The following is a 21,633-nucleotide window of genomic DNA, read 5'->3' as shown; positions in this document are numbered from 1 at the left end:
CATCTAGCTCAAAAAGTATTTAATATAAATGGTTGAAAACTCTCATAAGTCTTTATCATGATATTAACTTGCACACTTCTAATTTTTTGGCTGGCTCCATCCCTTATTTTTAAAGTTATGGCCCCTGAAATAGTAAAAAAATGCACTTTTTCACCTAATTATATACCTAGCTCAAAAAGTATTTGATGTAAATTCAGGAAACCTTGCTGGAGTCTTTATCGTGATGTGACCTTGCACACTTAGCATTCTTCTTGAGAATCTTAGCTCTTATTACAGAGTTATGGCCCTTGAAATAGCCAGAATAGTGGATTTTTTGTTTGTGATGCTCATGGCTCAAAAAGTATAGCGCCTAGAATAATGAATCATTTTCATAAAATGTTTGTTGAGGCTATACCCCATTAAGACTGCAATCATTTGAATTATTGCCACTTATTTGTGACAAATGTACCAGTGGGGGGGGGGGGGGGGGGGCGAAAGCAAACCCTGTGTCCTACAGACACATTCTAGTTATACAGCAAAGTTGCAACAATTTCTAAGTGCTTACTAGTAAAGCCTCCTTAATTCTGTCTTCATTATTTGGTAAGTAATAACTTTTTAATGTTAAATAAGTCATTTCATTAATTTTTCTGTATAATAAAATAAACTATATTTCTCGAAATAACAATATAGACCTCGGCTGGAGCCTCCGTGAACGTTTTTCATATCACCTTCTCAGGAATGCAATATTTATATAATATTTCCAGTTTTAAAACTTCAAATATAACTGATTCGTAGACAATAATCTCTTGTCTATGTCACAAGGGCTGGAGCGTTTGACAGTCAATCGAGCGATGATAGGTTTGGCGTCCGGTATGGTCACTCTATCCGTGACTAATATTTTTCAATGCGACAGTTGTAAGTTACTGTACAGAAAAAGTTTAGTATTTAAAATGTAAATGTACAATAAAATGTTGACGAAAATGGGCTTAAAATCCCAAAAGGCCAAAACAGGAAATAATTCTTCCCGGCTAACTCTGACTTTTAAGTTGGCCGAGACTTTGATACGCACAGTCAAAATTTTCCTAGCACCGCAGCGTGAAAATGAACCTGGTAGTCATTAGATAATTTTATTTCATTCAAAAACATTTCAGGAACATTTTCAGAAAATAAAAGATACATACTGAATGGAGAACGATCAGTAAAATGTTTAATAAGAAGTGTTTTTCATTACGCCGCTATTTGTGTGTAATATGTATTCAGGTATACACGTGTAATAATAAAGATCGGAAAGAAATCGAAAATGGCTAACAAAATAAGAATATACTTAAAATGAAATTTATGCTGTTGTTAACGTTTTTTGGTGATTAACTTATTTTTCCCTTAGATACAAGCATTTGTATGTAAAAATTGAGTGTGCAATAGCTGCGCGTGAAAATAAGGTAGGAGAAAATTGAGACAATACAGCGAAAACGAAGAAAGAGACCCCTGTGTATTTTTCGCTCATATTATAATTCAATAAATTTTTATCATAATTGTATTTGTGAAAAAAAGAACACACTACTTAGTCATTCCGTTTTAAAATATATAGGTTTCAATGGGCCTGTTATATCAAATGAAACATAATTACTTTTTGAATATAATGGACGCCCCCAAAACTAAATTAATCTCCGTAAAAACAGAAACGTCACAACTATATATATTTAGGGTTGAGCTAAAATGTGATTTCTCGACGCCATTTGCGTAAGAAGTACGAATTTTACCTTTTCAATACAATGTAATATCGGGTAAGATCAACTTTTAGTATTATTTAAACGAGTTATGAAGGATGCAACTTGTTTTTGGAAAATCCCACTCATTACAACTTCTTTACCGTAAAATTGGAAACAATATGTAAAGTTAAAACTTTTCTGAGATGCTTTAAGGATTTGGCCACACATGGACAGTTTAACAAACCATTTTAGCTGGAGAATTACACTCAGATCCTCCGTAAAAAACTGCATACTGTCATATTATACAATTACTCTGTATATAAAAAAGAGCAACAGTTTAATTTGCGTAATTACAATAGGTTTGGGTCTACCGATGAAAAACCAACAAAACGTAGGGACTCAGAATGCGACAGCATTAAAGCTGCTCAATATAGATCCAAGTACAGTTCACTTCCGGTTTGGCCACGTGACTATAGTAAAGTAAGCAGTGTTAGAGTAAATCGTCTGCAGTACACTGTGGTACCGATAAATTTACAAAAAAAGTCTTAATGAAGAAATTTGTGAGATTTGAAGAAACAACATCCATTCAAAGTTTTATTTTGCGTTTTCCAGTCTTATTGGTAAATTATGATTAGCGGGCTCAAACGATTCTTCTGTTGTTATGTATCCAAAGTGCCGAGCACTAGCAAACTGACTGAAAGGGCATGCTGTATACAATAATATATCAAATCAACCTAAATAAATTACAAAGTTTTGCAAGATATGTCTAACCATTTTTTACAAGACCCTAAATGTTTTTATGGTCTTTGAGATTTTTTAAAACGTTTTAATAAAAAGTTTTAAAAACTGCTCATTCTGTGCTTTAAAAATTGTCAGTGATATTAGAAATTATTCGTATTCATTTTTTTGACACAAAAATAATTTCTGGAAAGTCTCATTGAATAAAAAAGTATAAAAACCCCTGCCTATTTACTACCTATTTTTTAGGCATGTTACCGGACACAAAGAATTACTTAGACCTTGGGCATGCACATGTGAAACAAAAACTCTTTTGTGTGTGTGCGTGCGTGCGTGTTTGTGTTTATAAAGTAAGCAAATTATGGATTAATAGACCAAGCCTTATTTCGGTGTCCGTCATTTCTTGCTGACATTGTAGAAGTAAAACTACAGAAAAAAAAAAACAACTAAGAATACACTGAACTTTATGAGGTCCGCGAGGAATTCCTTTCTTCGAAATATAACAACTTTTTGGACAAAACGTGGTTATAAAATAGTATATTATGATAACGATACAAAATTTCGGGAACTAATTACAACGCTATCTATAACGACTTTCTGTATATACGTTTACAAATTATATTAAGACGGTTTTGCAACCAGAAAGAATACGCAGTCTTATCCCATTCATCAAAGAAATTCCTCACAGGCATAATAAAGTTCAGTGTTTTCTCTAAATTCTAAATATTTATGTTGATATCGACACGATACCATTCATAATTATATTAGCCTTCCGTCCGTAAGTTTCCGGTGGTTTCCGTACAATCGGAATCGGGTATTTCCGTGGTTTAGGCCGGGCCGGGCCGGTCCGGGTTTTATTAATAACCCCGAAATTCCCCCCTCCAAAATCGTAAACAAAGCAATGGAGATTACTCCCAGCGATTTTCCCGACCGAATATCGGACCCGTTCACAATTGCAGACCGTCTTTCACAATTTTCAATGGGTGTGAAAACCTTTAGTCTAAATAGTAGAAAAATGTTAGAAGAGCGTTCAGTGGACCCCGAGGTTCCGGTTTTGACCAGCGAAAATCGATAAAAACTCGTATCTGACCCGCACATAATATGCCGTGGGCGTCTGCTTGTCTCGCGGTAATACTCTTTGATGCGTAACGAGTTCGAAAGCTCTGCCCCTTGTCAATCAAAATCCCAGTGAACTTCATACTGTTTGTCGACACCAGCGTAAGTATGACAGTACGCGGAGTGTCGTATGTTAATTAGCTACTGACAGATGTCAATCACGCCACGCGCGACTGACACGTGGTTATCATCAGTATGTAATATAGATGATTGATAAACAATGCAGCGTCAGATTATCGTGTTTGTACCTCTTGTTAATTAGCGGTAACAGCTTATGCTGTATTGTGTAATATGTGTTGTTAATTTAAAGTAATTATTTTATGTGCTTGATTCGATTAAATAAGCCGGTCGGCCGTTACGCAAATTTATTATCTTTGCCGACGTATTTTGCTAGAGCAAACTAAAATATAAATGTTTTAAGTAATCAGATATTATAAGTATGGAATAGTTCTGGTGAAAAGATGAAATTTTATCAAGAATTTTTAATGTTTGCTTTCGTTTTTTTCATATTTGTCACACTTTTCGCGATCGTGATTTTCGGACTTTTTTATCCTTTCTTACAAGATTTTCTAGTACAATTGAAACAAGAAACGTGGCAATGCCACGAAACCAGGTTTTCAACACTTTTCATCAGAATAAACAAGAGTGCCAGAATGTCACAATACACGCCCGTCACAGCAAATTTCTTTACTCTAGCACCTGTATTTGCAGATGTAATTTTAATTTTGTGGTTGTTTAGTAATCATTGTAATTCTTTTGTTTTTCTAAGTCCACAAAAAAACTCCTTACCAGGTAGAGATACCTTAAAATACACCTAAAATTAGAAATTAACAACTATGTTGTACCACAGAAAAGTGGTCTTGGTTTTTCCCTACGGTCAATTATAAAAAAGTTACAATATAAGTTATTTATAGTAACAACTAAGGGAAGTTAATCTTAAAAAAAAAAAAAAAAAAAAAAAAAAAAAAAAAAAATACAAAAAAAAAAATTGTAAGTCCACACAGAAATCCTTACCAGGTAGAGATTGGTCAAAATACACCTCAAAATTGGATGTAACATGCATGTTGTACTACAGAAAAGTGGTCTCGATTTTTCCCTACGTCTAGTAATGAAAAAGTTACAATATAAGCTATTTATAGTAACAACAAAGGGAAGTAATTCTAAAGAAGGGAACTGCGCAAGACACTTCGTCTCATGATGGTGTATAATTGTGCCAAGTTACATCAAAATCCCTCTATGCATGAAGAAGATATGCTCCGGACAAAATTTTCATTCTTGTATCCTTTGACCTCTAAGTGTGACCTTGACCTTAGACCTAGGGACCTGGTTCTTGTGCATGACACTCCGTCTCATGATGGTGAACAATTGTGCCAACTTTCATCAAAATCCCTCCATGCATGTAGAAGATATGCTAACCCTAACCCTAACCTAACCCTAACCCTATTTTTAGTAACAATGACCTTGACCTTGACCCCAGAAACCCCAAAATCAATCCCAAGCTACAACTTTATATAAGTTTTCTATACACCAAGTTTCATCATGATAGCTCATTCCTAAGTTAAGTTATTGACCGGAAACGCTTTTTCTATTTTAAGTAACAGTGACCTTGACCTTGACCCCAGAAACCCCAAAATCAATCCCAGCCTTTGTCTTGATATAAGCTACATACATACCAAGTTTTATTCAAATACCTTTACCGAAACAAAAGTTATTGACCGGAAACCCTTTTTCTATTTTAAGTAACAGTGACCTTGACCTTGACCCCAGAAACTCCAAAATCAATCCCAGCCTTTGTCTTGATATAAGCTACATACATACCAAGTTTTATTCAAATATCTTTACCGAAACAAAAGTTATTGACCGGAAACACCAGTTTGACGCCGCCGCCGCCGCCGCCACCGCCGCCGCCGCCGCCGCCCGCCCGACCGACATCTACCCCAATCTAATAACTAAGGTTTTCGTTGAAAACCTGGTTAATAAAAAGCCAACAAAAGTATGCATTTAATAATAATATGATGACTCTTGCAAAAACAACTCTTATTTTAAAGCATTTTTTGTGAATAATGCATGTGATCTTTAAATATTCAATGATTTGAGCATTTCAACTCTGCCCACCCACCTTGTTACAATGATAAGTGAACATTAGTGCAAGTCCATCTACTGCTAAGTGACAGTGTGTATAGTTGCTAAAAGTTGCAAGAATATGTAATAAAAACATAGTTTAAAGTGTTTATTATGCATAATTGTAAATTCCCCCCCTGAGTGGAAAAATCCCCCAAAACTGCTTGTCGCGCGCTATTTTCTCCCCCCAATGACAGGCTGGGGCCTCTTCCCCCAGTCGTAAAAAAAACCCCTGGACAAATAAAATTTCGTTATCAAACTCCACTGAGAATGAAACTGCTAAAGTGAACATGGGGCCAGATGTACAGTAAAAGTTCTCAGGAGTCCAGAAACCACCTGTCTAGTCTCAGTTTGTCAACAGTCAAGTAACTAACATACATACTGAAAAAGATTTTAGCAGAGAGGGTTCTACAATATCAAAACCATGAGATAATTTCAAATTAACAGTGTTTTTTGTTGTTGTTTTTTTGGAAATTAGATCTCATTTGTTCCACTGTTTTAAACATTTTATTATAAAAGCTTTCAATTACAGCATAGATATTTTTTATTTACTAAATTTGCAATCGTATTTTTTCCCTAAGATTAAAGACTTATAAATACTTCAGTTACCTGAAAAACTGTGAAGCTGAAGCTATTTTTGGAATACTCCTGACATGTTAACCCCGCCTCATCCACAATTATTCATTCACTTTGTCGTGAAACTTTTTTCTTTATCTTGACGTCACACAAAGCGCGCGCTCTGACTGTCTTTGAAGTATCGCCTCTACTTGCGTACATTGTAAATGCAATATGGTGATAATCATTGAATATGTTTTAAAAGTAGAATAGAATAGATTTTTTTGTTTGTTAGGGCAATTATTATCGACGAAATTTCCAATCACGCAAGGTGTACAAGGTTGTATAGAAAGCATATCTGCCAAGACACACGCATTTCCAGATCACACTCACACGCCTACTATTCAAAGTCACACGCATTTTTTTAAAAACATATTGATCTAGCAGTCAATTGTTTTTTTGTAGAAAATTATTGAATCGAACATGCGTGACAGCGTTGACACAGTGTTTTCATACAGCATAATACAGTGTTTACATTCACTAGTGCGACGTGTCATTGTTACCACATGCATAAACGGCACAAAATGGAGAGAGACTATTTAAAAGCAGGTCGACGATTATATGTGCACACATGTTTAGAAAGTTTTTTCCATGTGAGAGCGTCTCCGGCTTTTAGGGATCATTGCCCTCCGGACTGTACGAGGGACAACCTTCCCTTCCAACCCCGAATGCACTCGTGGTCTTTGCCATGACAGCTATGAGAAAGATATCATTGAACCTTCAAGCTTGTAACACTAAGTCTTGTAGATCTAATTGTCATATCCATAAAAACTGATTTATTTGATATTCAAACGTTTTTTTGTGGTGGAGTAGGCCCTATGTGAATTTATCTACTAGATCTATTTATTTCAAGTCGTTATTTTAGTTATTTGCATACTGGCAGTTGATGGGGAAAAAAACAGTTATAGACTCACATAATTCGATATTTAGTCTGTTTTATATTTGTGACAGTCACTTTAAAACAACCAAAATAATTTATGTTAAATAACAGTACACCGTCATTTCAAGTTAGCTTGCATAATTATTATGTGTAACATTAATCGTGTTAATGGGCATTATGATAACTTATACAACTTATACATAAATTAATGAGGAACTGAATCCCACTTTTGATTAGTCTAAATAATGATACCTCGGGAAGACCGATTTTACATTTTGATGTTTTACGTTGTCTACGTAAAGGGGATGTCGATTACTCAAAAAATAAATGATATTAAACAATAGAATACAATTATTTGGACTTTATTTTGATACATATAAGTTTTATTTGAATATATCTCATATTCAGAACCAAATCGGTATTTAAAGCCAAATCTAGCGTGGACAATTGTTCCAAGTGGAAAAAACAACTCTGTTTCCTAGGATCGCTTCAAATTAGATCAAGACTCATATATTTCATAAGGAATTGCCGACTTCCTTGGTTGGTTCCGGGATTCAAACCTATGCAGTTCAATCAATGATGAGCCAGTCATTCGCGTTTTATAATGATATCGAAAACCCAATACGAGATACATTATTTAAAAGAAAATTCTGCAGCAAAAGGTACTAAAATGTAGACAGAAAAAACCTGTAATGTAAAAGAGGGTGTCTTTTTTTCACATCCACGCTATTTAAATGTAGTGTGCATTGTGGCAAGACTCATTTCAATTCTAAACGAAGATTAGATCTGATACATCTGTTACAATCCAATTAAGCGCCCGCTCCAACAGCATTAATTTTATGAGTATTTAAATCATCATTTCTCGGTGATACAGCCAATGTAAACAAGTTCATTCAATATTTTTACTCGTATTGGAAAGGCGGAGTTACCTGTATGGACGAGATCCAAAAATAGCTTCAGCATCGTTGCTTTTGTGACTTAAAGGTACAAGTTTGTCGGTTTAAGAAAAGACGAAAGGGCAAATTGATCTGCAAACAGTAGTATTTAAAACGATGAGAACAAGAAGCTGCGTTCAATAAACGCTTGATGCCCCTGGTGGCATCCTTGTCAATACCTAAGTCCAAAATGAGGTTAAGGTCAAGGTCAAACTGAGGTCAGGTGATGTCTGAAGATGAGGAATGGTCAAAGGTTACATCTGCATTAGTATCAAGTCATTCTAGTAAGGGGTATTGATGCTAGACGAAACGGTCCCATTTGGTTAACCAAGAGATGGTCCATATAAAGCAACCTAAGTCTAAAATGAGGTCAAGGTCAAGGTCAAACCGAGGTCAGGTGGTCTGAAGATGAGGAATGGTCAGAGGTTACATCTGCATTAGTATCAAGTCATTCTAGTAAGGGGTATTGTTGCTAGACGAAACGGTCCCATTTGGTTAACCTCGAACCGACGGATGAATGGACGGACGAATGGATGGACGGACAGGACGATCACTATATGCCTCCCGCATCAGTGATGCCTGGGGCATAAAAATATGCAAGCAAACTTTTGTTTTAAATGCTCTTTGTAAATACTGTTCTCAGTGTGACAAAATGTTTCTGATACTCTAATTACTGTAGATCGTTCCTCAAAACTGCTGCCCTTTAACAAAACTGCTTTAGATAGGTTCTACATGTAGGGGTGTAACTGTTTTAAGTTATGTAATCTATTTCAGCTACTTTTTCAACATCATTCAAGCATTTTATAACCTGTATTAGTTATAAAATATAGTTAACTCAGGTATAAAGTTATTAAAAAAAGTCTTTTTGCTATTCTCCAAAAAGACCTTTAAAGTGAAATTAGTAGCAAACTGTATGTGTAGTTAATCCTATTCTTTTTTAGTCCGATCATGACCTGATACGCATAATGGGATATTAAGAGTTTTATAGCTTAAAACTTTGGCGTAAAACTTTATCAGCCTTCCATAAATTTTTTTATGGAAGAACCGGTAGCTGGAAAGATAAAAGTTCAAGTATTCAGGAAATAATTTTATTAGTCTAGTTTAAAATGAGTCCAATTAATGACAATAATAAAATTTCGATTGAGTCCTATATCAGTGTGTACATACCACGTGGTTTGTGACGTCATTTTCGGGTATTACGGCAAGAAAATTAATAAACAAATCCGTCGATTCAGAACTTAAAAACACTGTAAGTATTTCATTTTTTCACCGATTTGAATAATTCTTTTACGAGGCTCAAGCAAAAATATTGGGCTTTAAACGTAAGGCAATGATTTTCTGAAATTCTAAGCAGTTTTTGCAAAGATCCGTTCCAACCCTGAAATACTGAAAATTCTTGGAGGGTATTACGGCAAGAAAATCCTGTGTTTTACAAAATAATGCAGGATTGCTTTCTTTTACATTGTTGTGCCTTTCACCGCTGGTTATTTCGGTTCCAAGATGACTCGCGAATCACTTTTCTTAAAATGAAATGGTAGGTATCCGTGAAAAAAATGTGTCTTCGGAAAATGCTAATACGGCAAGAATGATATGACGGCAAGCAGATTCATGAATACACTTATTGTTCCTTTACGAACAGTCAGGCAGATTATTGTGTTTGAGATTCATTTCCTCTTGAAAAATACCTGTTAACAGATTTCTTTAGCTTTTAAGATTTTTTTTTCTCGGTATGATGTGATATGAAAGAACGGGTTTTTCAATGCTTCTCAAAGATCGTTTAGTAGATCTATTTTTTCTGTTTCATTACTTGTTATATAATAATTTCGGGCGTTCAGAAGTTTCCAAATTTGTTTTACTTTAATTATAATCTCAAGAGGTATCTTAAAGATGAGTCCCTTTGTACCTATACTGTTGCACCCACGAATGCTAACAACTAAATTGCCAAAAAGTGAACAAAAAGTATTAATAATTGAAAAATATATCCTAAATGTTCACATTATATCTTTCCTTATCAAGCATTAGTGAAAGTTGGGCCTCTGATCAATACCTGATAATGTATCGAAACTTCATATAGGATAAGTCTTTGAGATTTCGAGATTACAGTGATAGATTAAGAGTAATGACGAGGACAAAGACTAAACTTAAACTTGGGAAACGATCTAAAACGTCAGAGTTCAGACACAGAAACCAACAAGCGAGTTCAGATGTAAAGTTTGTTACCTCATTGATACATACAGAAGTTATCAATAAGGTTTTTTACTATAAAAAATAACACATTAAATTATGATAGTATAAGCAGATAATTAAACACTTTTAAAAATTGGTTAAAGATTTTGAAATGTAAAACGTAACAGTAATATTTAATTAAGAAATGAAATGATTTTTTCGGTGTTCATGCGAAATGAACGACAGAATAGAATCGGCAATTTAATAGGATCGGCAATAGGAATGGATCGGCAAGTTTAATATGATCGGCAAGTTTAATTTCTTATAATTACATTATATTTTCTTTCCATTTGTAAACTATATAATATTATGAATTGCATATGATTTGTAGCATTGAGCATTAAAATCAACTTCCCGGCGATTCTGTTCACCAGACGGAACAACTGCGATGTCGTCTGAGGAATGTTCTTCCTGACTATACGCGGACGTCGTAAAAACACCGGTAGGTTATCACTAAGCAGCGATGATGTAACTTTCGCGCCTTTCCTTTTGCTGTTCATACGAAATGAACGTCAAATGTAAAAATGTAAAATTGGAAATATTCATTTTATCAGACCCAACAAAGCAATGGCAATACAATAAATGCAAAATCAACAAAAGGCCACCAAGCCAGATTTGTAGTTTCCATATACGCAACGATATATCACACACATTGAAACTCATAAATGAAGACTGTGCAGCATCCTTTTGTGACAAATTTGTATTTCAAAATTATCTTTTATGTAAACAAGAAGTTTTACTGATGATGGGGAAATTATGATGAACGTATATGATATATTATTGTAAGAGTAAAGCTTTTCCATTTCGACTTTGCATCTGCCGTATCGTCCATTAATCGCAGTTTAAACAATGTAAACCATATAATTGTAAATAACAGAACTATGCATATGTATGCAGTATTTCCTGTATGTCATACTAGAGTGTAAAATGCAGATGCACTTTTAAAAAATAAAAACAATATCAAAAACATATATTACAGTAATGTGTTGGAATATTTTCTAAAATTGGACACTTCCATAGCGTAAAACAACGACTAGAAGAATGTGATAAATTCGATTTTGAGTAAAACAGGTTTGTATCTCATAAAAACCACACTGAACGTGAGACAAAGAACTATTGCTTTGGATAAAGCGTTAATGATAAGACAAAGAGCACATTTAAGTATGATATTGATCTGCTCCTGTTGGTTAATAAAACATAGTTGACACAGACGGAATCAAGGGTCGGTGTAATATCTTCCAAATACAGGTCATGTAATGAAACTGTTGTTTACCAAGTTACGATCCAAGTTATGGTAAGGATCGCAGAATCATTACTGAAGACAACTTCGACTTATCATGAAACTTAATTAAGAATCATGTATCCAGTCATATAAAGATGAAACCATAAAGTGGTGAAACTTTATGCCCTAAAAAGGGAGCATATTAGTAAAAGTATGAAAAGAAAAGGTTTATCCTGCTTGATAAACGTAACATTGTAAATGTGAATATTCTTAAGATTTTGCATAAATTGTACAGTAATACATGCATTCTTCAGACCCCTATAAGTATGTTGTCGTAGTATAAAATCATTTTTTACAAACAATAAGTATCTTTTATGAACAATATTACAATCGTTCAAAATATCGTTTCAGAATCATGTTCGTGGTCGTAAATTGGAATGTAAGACTATGCCTATACAATCACTTAACTTGCCAACAATATAAGTAAAAAGTATTTTCAAGTTGTGTTAAACAGACTTTAAAAAGTAATCCCGAGACGACTATGAAAGTCCCATGTCACTGACATAGGACATGTACATCTGTTTGTACAGCAAAGCCCCCATCCTTCCTATGGTCTTAAAGTGCATGTAAAGGTAACAATAATTTTGCAAACAGACCCCTGAATTATTCTTTCTAATAAAGAAAATGTTTTGTCAACACTTCAAAAATGAAACAGGGCTTTAAATTACTGTTTATAAACGGTTCAAATTAGTTTAGCATACCATGCATTAAGTAGGTAGGCCCTATTTACTTACCTTCTGACAGAAGTGAGTAGTTTTAGAGAACCAAGTTTCAACTGCTGTTAGGGACAATAGGTGTATAAATGAATCTGCTTGCCATCATATCATTCTTGCCGTATTAGCATTTTCCCAAGACATATGTTTTCAATGAGAAACCTATCATTTCATTTCCAGTAAAGTCGTTCGCTGGTCTTTTTGGGCCCGAAATAAACAGCGATGAAAGGCAAAACAATGTAAAGCAAATCAATCCTGCAATTTTTTGTAAAACACAAGGTTTTCTTGCCGTATTACCCTCCAAGAATTTGCAGCATTTCATGGTTGGAACGGACCTTTGCAAAAACTGCTTAGAATTTCAGAAAATCATTGCCTTACGTTCATAGCCCACTATTTTTGCTTGAGCCTCGTAAAAGAATTATTCAAATCGGTGAGAAAATGAAGTACTTACAGTGTTTTTAAGTTCTGAATCGACGGATTTGTTTATTAATTTTCTTGCCGTAATACCCGAAAATGACGTCACAAACCACGTGGTATGTACACACTGTATATTAAGAACTCATTTAAACTCCATTTTGATTCAAATCAGGGGAGGTAATCAGATAAACAAGAGCTGTGCATAAGACAGCCAAGCTCGACTATTCGAAATATTGTCCCAGAAGCAGGAAAATATTACCCAAAGAGGTTAAATATCAAAAGAGTTTTAAGTTCAAAAGGTGGAATAATTTGACCAAAATGCATATCAGTTATGGGACTTGCTGCTACCAACTAGTTTTATAACCCTGAAGGCACATGTGAAGTTTCAATTCAATATCTGCATTAGTTTTGGAGATAGAAACTTGCATGTAAAAGTTTAACCAGAATTTTCAAAGTCCAAAAGGGGGCATAATTTGGCCAAAATGAAGGTCAGAGTTACGGGACTTGCTGCTATCAACTAGTTTTATAACCCCGAAGACACATGTGAAGTTTCAAATCAATATCTGCGTTAGTTTTGGAGATAATAACTTGCATGTAAAAGTTTAACGAGAATTTTCAAAGTCCAAAAGGGGGCATAATTTGCCCAAAATACACGCCAGAGTTATGGGACTTGATCCAGTGAGGTTAGTAATTGATCTAGAAAAAGAAAAAATAAGTTTCAAATCTATATGCCTTTTAGTAATACATGTAGCTGTATGTACTTGCACGCAAAACTTCAACCAGAATTTCTAAGTCCAAAAGGGGGCAAAATTTGGCCAAAATGAAGGTCAGAGTTATGGGACTTGCTGCTATCAACTAGTTTTATAACCCGGAAGACACAAGTGAAGTTTCAAATCAATATCTGCATTAGTTTTGGAGATAGTAACTTGCATGTAAAACTTAAACCAAAATATAAAACTTAAACCAAAATATTCTAAGTCCAAAAGGGGGCATAATTTGCTCAAAATACATGTCAGAGTTATGGGACTTGATCCAGTGAGGTTAGTAATTGATCTAGAAAAAGAAAAAATAAGTTTCAAATCTATATGCCTTTTAGTAATACATGTAGCTGTATGTACTTGCACGCAAAACTTCAACCAGAATTTCTAAGTCCAAAAGGGGGCAAAATTTGGCCAAAATGAAGGTCAGAGTTATGGGACTTGCTGCTATCAACTAGTTTTATAACCCGGAAGACACAAGTGAAGTTTCAAATTAATATCTGCATTAGTTTTGGAGATAGTAACTTGCATGTAAAACTTAAACCAAAATATTCTAAGTCCAAAAGGGGGCATAATTTGCTCAAAATACATGTCAGAGTTATGGGACTTGACCCAGAGAGGTTGGTAATTGACCTAGAAAAAGAAAAAATAAGTTTCAAAGCTATATGCCTTTAACTGATGGCTGTATGTACTTGCATGCAAAAACTTAACCAAGGTGTGATGCCGACGCCGACGCCAGGGTGAGTAGAATAGTCGAGTTAAAAACTAGAGATGCATTTGAGAACAGCGCATGTCTCCCACAACTGCCCCTATGTAAAATGTCTAGTTTCTTTAGATGGTTTAGACAGGTGGATCCAATTATATGGTCTGGATGAGTGGATCCAATCAGTAATTCAAGGGCCATAAATCGAAAGTGCTTGGGTGAATTTGGCTAGTTATCGAACTTGGATAAGGTCTTATGGCCAAATGCATTTTGTTCAAGTTTAGTGAAGATCGGAGGAAAAATGTTAGATTTAGAGAGCGGACAACAGTAAAAAGTTTGATTTTTTGGTAATTCAAGGGCCGTAACTCCAAAATGCCTAGACCGATTTGGCTAGTTATCAAACCTGGCCGAGGTTTCAGGGTCAAACACATTTTGTTCAAGTTTGGTGAAGATCGGATGAGAAATGTTTGACTTAAAGTGCAGACAAGAGTAAAACTACCAATTTTTCGATAATTCAAGGATCGCAACTCCAAAATGCCTGGACAGATATGGCTAGTTATCGAACTTGGCCAAGGTCTCATGTTAAAACACATTTTGTTCAAGTTTGGTGAAGATCGGATGAGTAATGTTCAACTTAGAGTGCGGACAAGAGTAAAACTGCCAATTTTTCGATAATTCAAGGGCCATAACTCCAAAATGCCTGGACCGTTTTGGCTAGATATCGAATTTGGCCAAGGCCTCATGGTCAAACACATTTTGTTCAAGTTTGGTGAAAATCAGATGAGAAATGTTTGAATTAGAGGCCGATTTTTGGTCATTCAAGGGCCATAACTCCAAGACGCCTGGACCGATTTGGCTAGTCATCGAGCTTGGCCGAGCTCCTATGGTCAAACACATTTTGTTCAAGTTTGGTGAAAATTGGATGAGAAATGTTCGACTTAAGAGTGCAGACAAGCTTTGTGACAGACACACACACAGACTGGAGTAAATCAATATGTCTCCCACACCACTGTGTTGTGGGAGACATAATAACTCCAGAACCTATGATTGGATCTGACACATTCATCATGGAATCCAGGATTTATTCTTGTTAAAGGTATTTTGCAAGTTTGTATCAAATCAAACCATAAATGAAGTCTCAATAATATAGAGTCTATAATTCATTGTTGGCAAAAAGCCGGTCAATATGAGTATTGACCTGGCCGGCAGTCAATACTGGTTAAAACCGGTCAATACTGGCCGATTCAATATTTTGGTCACTCTTGGGTGGTCAATACTGGTTAATTCAACACTTTAACATAATGCACACTCACAGATTAGAACAAGCTGTAACAGTATTAAATCGTAAGTCAAAGTAAAAGTTAATATGATTTTTAACAGATATTCAAGTTGTCAGAGCAAGTTCCAGATTTATAATTAGTGCAGACATACATCTTGCGCAGATAAAAAATGTAATATTTCGTTCTCGTTATGACAGAAATCAATCTTTTTCTATTCATTTTTCTACAGTATTCATTAGAAAATTACATAAATAGTATGAAATATATTTGAAATACAGTGTATTTCAAACTTTGCTATTAGCGCAGGACCGACCTCGCACGCAAGTTACAGGTGTAACATTATAGATCCATTTAGACTTGTAAAAAAACATTTAGTTTTAGTCTGTAATCGTAAATCAAAGTAAAAGTTAATATGATTTATAAAAGATATTCAAGTTATCAGAGTAATATCCATTTTCATTTAGCGCAGGGCACCGCACGCGTATCTTACGCAGCTACAAAATATAAAATTTCGTTTACGTTTTGTGAAAATTAGGCCTACTCTTTATTCAATCGATTTGATAATAATAATAATAATAATATAGATAAGATCTGTAAGAATTTTCTTTTAATTCTATGACTTTTTTATTTCATCTTTTATCTTAGACATGTTGGAAGATATGCTCCCGTTGAAAAAAAGAATATTATTGAGAAATTTCAAGATATTTCATTATAATAAAAACCACTACTATTAAGTGACTACACCCTGTTTTTATCCTGATTTTACTCTTGTTAATACAGTTTTATCTTGCACTATCTTCCTTTTGACATCTTACTGTCATTCTTTTAACTTTTATTCTGGCACAGACGCGCACCTGCTAGTTATACCCGAAAGGGGCGTCAAGCAGTATACATACATATGATATTTTTCTAAGTGTTTGCTCGGGTGAAGTAGAAAATTATATAAATAGCCTAAAACATATCAGGGGACGACCTGTGCAAGCTGGAGGAAATCACACCTTCAAGCATGTTTGGGTTTTATTGCATCTTGTATAAGATCGGAGGTATTGAAACCGTGAATTTACTGATGTAGAAACAAATTTATGACACACAATTTAAGTACCGAGATATTAAGCATTTGACATCTATATTAATTGATAAATTGAAAAACTGCATGATTCAGGCCCCCTAGCAGGCCTGAACAAAAATAAAGGTTTATGTAAAGGCTCCAATCTATGGAAATAAAGGCCTTTTAGTGTAAAATATTAAAAAATAAAGAGTAAATAAAGGCTATTTTTGTCGGAATTCTCATTGAAAACACATAATATATATAGGTATTTACTACATGTATGTGGTCTGGTGAACAAAACAGCATTCTGAAAAACTCAAGATGAAAGATACACAAGCAGTATCCTAATAACAACACTTTAAAGGGGGGAAGAAATACAGTAGTATAACCATTACTTGCTTTAAACTGGCACGGCAAGCAGTCTGAACAAAAATATAGGTTTTGAGTGAAAATTACAGGCTATTTGGCCGTTTTAAAGGTTTTTTCAGAAGATTTAAAGGTTTTAAAGGTTTGCTCTAAAATTAAAGGTTTTTAAAGGTTTTAAAGGTTTCACTAGGAGGCCTGCATGATTTATCAAACACGAAATGCAAATTTCTGACATATAAAGTTACGTTTGTTATTTGCACTGCGCATTTGGTAAATCGCGCAGGTTAAATGTATCTTGCGCAACGATTGATAAATCATAGCACATATAACAAACGTACAAAAATTTGTTATATGCGCTGCGCGTTTGGTAAATAGCGCAGATTGGTTATTTGCGCTCAACAGCAATACAGTACATATCGAGGGTTCAACGCAATAAGGGCGTATCTACATATAATTATTATATGTAGATACGCCCTTATTGCGTTGAACCCTCGATATATGAGCCGTGCCATGAGAAAATCAACATAGTGGCTTTGCGACCAGCATGGATCCAGACCAGCCTGCGCATCCGCGCAGTCTGGTCAGGATCCATGCTTTCGCTTTCAAATCCTATTACAAATTGTTTGAGAAACCGTTAGTGAATAGCATGAATCCTGACCAGACTGCGCAGGCTGGTCTGGATCCATGCTGGTCACAAACCCACTATGTTGGTTTTCCCATGGCGTGGCTCATATGTTAATTACCAGGCCTCTAGACTACAGGTTCAGAGGTCCAGTTACCCTGGACACTTCCTAAAATTTCAAAAATTATGTACTGTACGAATACTACTACAGTTTACCTTCACTCTACCGCCACTTTCTTGACCAAGTTCTGACATATTTTTAAAAGTGAACACATATATGTTAACTTTTATAGTAATGTGACTTAATGATACTACTGAACAGATAAAAACAAATGGCTAAAAAAAAAAAGCACGAAAATATTTCCACAATTTGTTCGGCACAATTTTCTGACGGTGTTGCGTATTCAACTAAACTACTGTGACATCGGTACAGTAGAGAGAAATGGACTCCATTTCGCGAAATGGACTGTAGTGCTCGCGTACGGTCTGGTACGGCCTACGGTGCGATAGCCTGAACCCGGAACACAGCAAGAGTGATTTCCCTCGGCGCGGGCAGCACGAAAATACATTGCTGGTGTTGCTAGTCAATATTATTTGGCTATTGTCCCGAACAGCATAAAGTACAGACTGATTCCACCTGGTAAGTTTCCCACAGTTACAATATTGGTGGCAGCGGTTCATTTAGAGCCCATATTTCGCCGACCAATAAATCGCTACCCGAACTTCTATTTTTAGGCTTGGCCAACTTGCCAGTCTAAAAACGGTTGTGACTTGTGTTGGAAAAAGGACCGGGTGAGGCGTAATTGAATTAAGTCGATTACGTTCTAGGTCTAAAACACTTATTTAAGTGTAATAGGTTGAATAATTGAAAAATTATTCGACATTTCCAGACAGTTTGTTGGGACTTATACAATCGGAAATCCCTATAGTTGGCATAGTAGTATACCTTGGTTGAAGTTTAAGGATCCTTAAAAGATTTTTTTTGGATCATTCTGGAATTGAAATAATTAAATTTATTTCTGATTTTGTTGTTGTTATTTTGATTATTATCAAAGATGTCACAACAAAAGAGTCCAGAAGGTAAGTCAGTTACATCTGGTATTAGTGCACAAGTGGTTTCAATTAATTTTGCTACCCTCGAGCAATTGAGAATGATACCTGGAATTAATACAAAAATTGCCAGTGCAATTTTTGTTGGTGCGTGAGGCAACGGGAACATAACCCCGAATCTTGTCTGTGCTGTGTCGTAAGAAATTTACAGAGTCTGAGCTGGGTCGAATTGATTTTACCCAGAAATAAACTATGGCCACTTCAGGACAGTGATAAGGAGCCTGAGGCTAGAAAAGAGCCTTGTGCTTGGTCACATATTAAGACCGGAAATACTCTAGCTAGGCCTGGGGACTTGATCACCCCTAGACCCAGAATGCATGCTGTATCTTCTGGTATGCACAGGCCATTGTTGAAAACTCCAGCTGAATTCCTTGGGACACCAGCATCGGGCAGGAATAAGGTATCGTTACCAGAAACGGAACTGAATTTCAACCTTGGTGAAGGTAGCACTCCTTTGGTGATGATGGTAATCCCAATGCATGTAAACCATCATCAGATGGGGGAGTGGAGCCGACTATAGTCAGCTGCAAAGAAATTAAGTTCTTTGCAAAAGCATTTGGCATTTGATGGTAAGGGCAGCTGGGAAGCTTTTGATTTAAAGTTTTCCAGATATGCTGAGACATGCGGATGGTCAGATGCTGAGAAATTTGAGGGCTTGTGCTGGTGTCTTACTGGCAAAGCTATGGACTATTATGTACTGATACATGATAGTAGTGAGGTGAACTCTTACCAGGGTTTACATAGTAAGCTTGAGGCGCGGTTTGGTGAGCACGAGTTGCCAGCTGCGGCTCAATTGCAATTTCAACAGGCTTGCCAGGAAGAGGGCGAGTCGTTAGATGATTTTGCAGACCGGCTTTTGACACTTGCAGCAAGAGCGTTCAGAGGCCTGCCAGATTCATTTGTGACTAATCAAGTCATAAGTCGTTTCTGTCAGGGCCTGTTAGATAAGGATGCAGGCATTCATGTGTTTATGCTTGATCCTACGAGTATCCAACAGGCCAAGCAGGTAGTCCGTAAATACCAACAGGCACACATGGCTATATTTGGTATGTCAAAGCACCAACCTAAGTTGAACGAAGAGGAGGAATGGTGCGAAGAGGAGGAATGTATTTTTGCAGTGGGAGAAATGGCCGGTAGCACACAAGGGGCACCAGATAATAGGACTGTCATTGAGGCACTTAAGCAATTAGAGCTTAAATTTGAAGAAGTCATGACAGTCAGATCCAGTAGAGGTGAATCTGGTGAACTACCATAGAGGCTTTATAAAAGCAAAATCTGTTCTATGCTTTGACAGGCAAACTTCGGTTTGTGTTGCGGGGAGAATGGGTCAGATCTTTTGAAGTTTTGATAAGAGACTCTGATGCAACCGCCTGGGTTAGCCTTGCTGATGGGGATGGATGAGTTTATGCTTTACACCAATGCATGGAATAAATAGATCAGTGCATGGGTACCATAGGTCCAGGTCAGCAAGGAAAAGGTCATTGCATATGGTAGTTATGGTAGTTATGTTCTTATTTGGTAAACTGTATTGTACGGAATGACCACTCAAGTTTAAGGTGATTCATGGGGTTCCAAGAGCCTCAAGGTTAACTGGTGAGACAGTGGCCGGAGGAGCTGTCTCGGTTGAATATTGTGCTGCAGCACGGGGTAGGTCGTGAGCATGATAAAGCTAAGGCAATGTCTTGAATGCCGGTTGGAAGCATTGCAATGAGTATCATGCTGGGACACGACTGGAGCAGTTACCTTGTGGCAGGTGTAATTACTGTTAAGAAGACAACGAAAGTTGGGGTCCTTTAACCTTGTAGACGACGCAGTGCCGTTGGTCATAGGGGACACCGAAGCTTCCATCATAAAGCGTTTGAGGGACCTAGGACCAACAAGGGCATAGGTACGACTGTCTACGGGTTTCTTGATGTAGACGACGCAGTGCCGTTGGTAAAGGGGTTAGCTGGAGTTTACATCACAGAGCATCCGGGGAACCTGAGACCAACATTGGCATGGGTACGACTGTCTACGGGTATCAGGATGGAACCACAGATGACACCAAGGGTAAGAGTGGCCCGCCAGTCCTTGCAATAGTAGTCTCAGATGCGGGATGACCCTTCTGAGAAAAGTAGCCTACCAGATGCTGGTATAGATTTAGACTACTCCGAGGGAGTTAGTAAGCTCCTTTGTGGTAGATATGTTTAAGGATGCTGTTGTAAGCATGAACATGGACCACAAGGAAGGTTGAGACCTAGGCTGTTTAGAGCCTCGGTAATACAGTCACGTCTGGACAGTCAGGTTCAGTGCCTACTGTAGGACGACCAAGTTCACAGTCTAAGGTCCTTTCCTCCGGAAAGGACAAACTAAAGACTTGCCGTGCTTAAGGGTGCGACAGGTACCTCTGACTCTACAAAGGGTCTGGGGTCTAGCCTTCAGAATTCCATCTCGGTACCGGATCTAGGAGCTCTGAGGGATAAAACTGGACTGTATAGTTGGTGGTTCTCAGTGGAGCTGAGTAAAGTGTTGAAACAAGATTAGAGATTGCTGTTTGTTTTGGATTGGTAACGAGGTAGGACAGATCAGGCATGGTCCGATCTGTTTCGTGCCAGTCAAGCGGCTGAGTCAAATCGGTGAAACAAGGAACAGTTTCTTCTGTTAGATTGTGTTTTATGTTAGTGTGACTAAGGTCAAGATGGCATTCATCTTGATATGCAGAAAAGTCTGAAGGAGGAAGCTATTGAACTCCGTCATAGCCTTCCCTCTTTGAGACATCGGACTCTGAAACAGATTAGTCCAATGAAGCCTCGTCCAAGAGACCCCAGACGAGGAAAGTGTGGTCTCACACAGTTTTACTAGGATAGGGCAGGCACCGCAAGGCCCTGTCACAGAGGAGACTTGAGCTCTGCTTGGACTAGCAGTAAGGTTACCTAGGCCCCCCTCTGTTAGGCAAAGCTCAGGTAGAGGCAACTGTGTGAGGTTAGGGTCAGCCGTCTGTTTGACTAAAGGTTGTTTATTAGTAAGTGTTCGGCT

At 36.7% G+C, this 21,633-nt stretch overlaps 1 protein-coding gene across 1 annotated transcript in view; it reads right to left on the bottom strand.

Moving 5' to 3' along the window:
- Positions 1-17,926, bottom strand: part of LOC123527599 (YEATS domain-containing protein 4-like) — a 32,541-nt gene extending 14,615 nt beyond the window's left edge. Inside the window, exon 1 of the mRNA XM_053523484.1 lies at positions 17,725-17,926. Within this exon, the coding sequence (XP_053379459.1) occupies positions 17,725-17,763 (39 nt within the window). The 5' untranslated portion in view covers positions 17,764-17,926. The remainder of the gene's footprint in view (positions 1-17,724) is intronic.
- Positions 17,927-21,633: the final 3,707 nt, after the last annotated feature.

Source organism: Mercenaria mercenaria, chromosome 14 (genome assembly GCF_021730395.1).
Source record: "Mercenaria mercenaria strain notata chromosome 14, MADL_Memer_1, whole genome shotgun sequence".
NCBI classification, from domain to species: Eukaryota; Metazoa; Mollusca; class Bivalvia; order Venerida; family Veneridae; genus Mercenaria; species Mercenaria mercenaria.
This window is presented reverse-complemented; position numbering and strand designations above follow the sequence as displayed.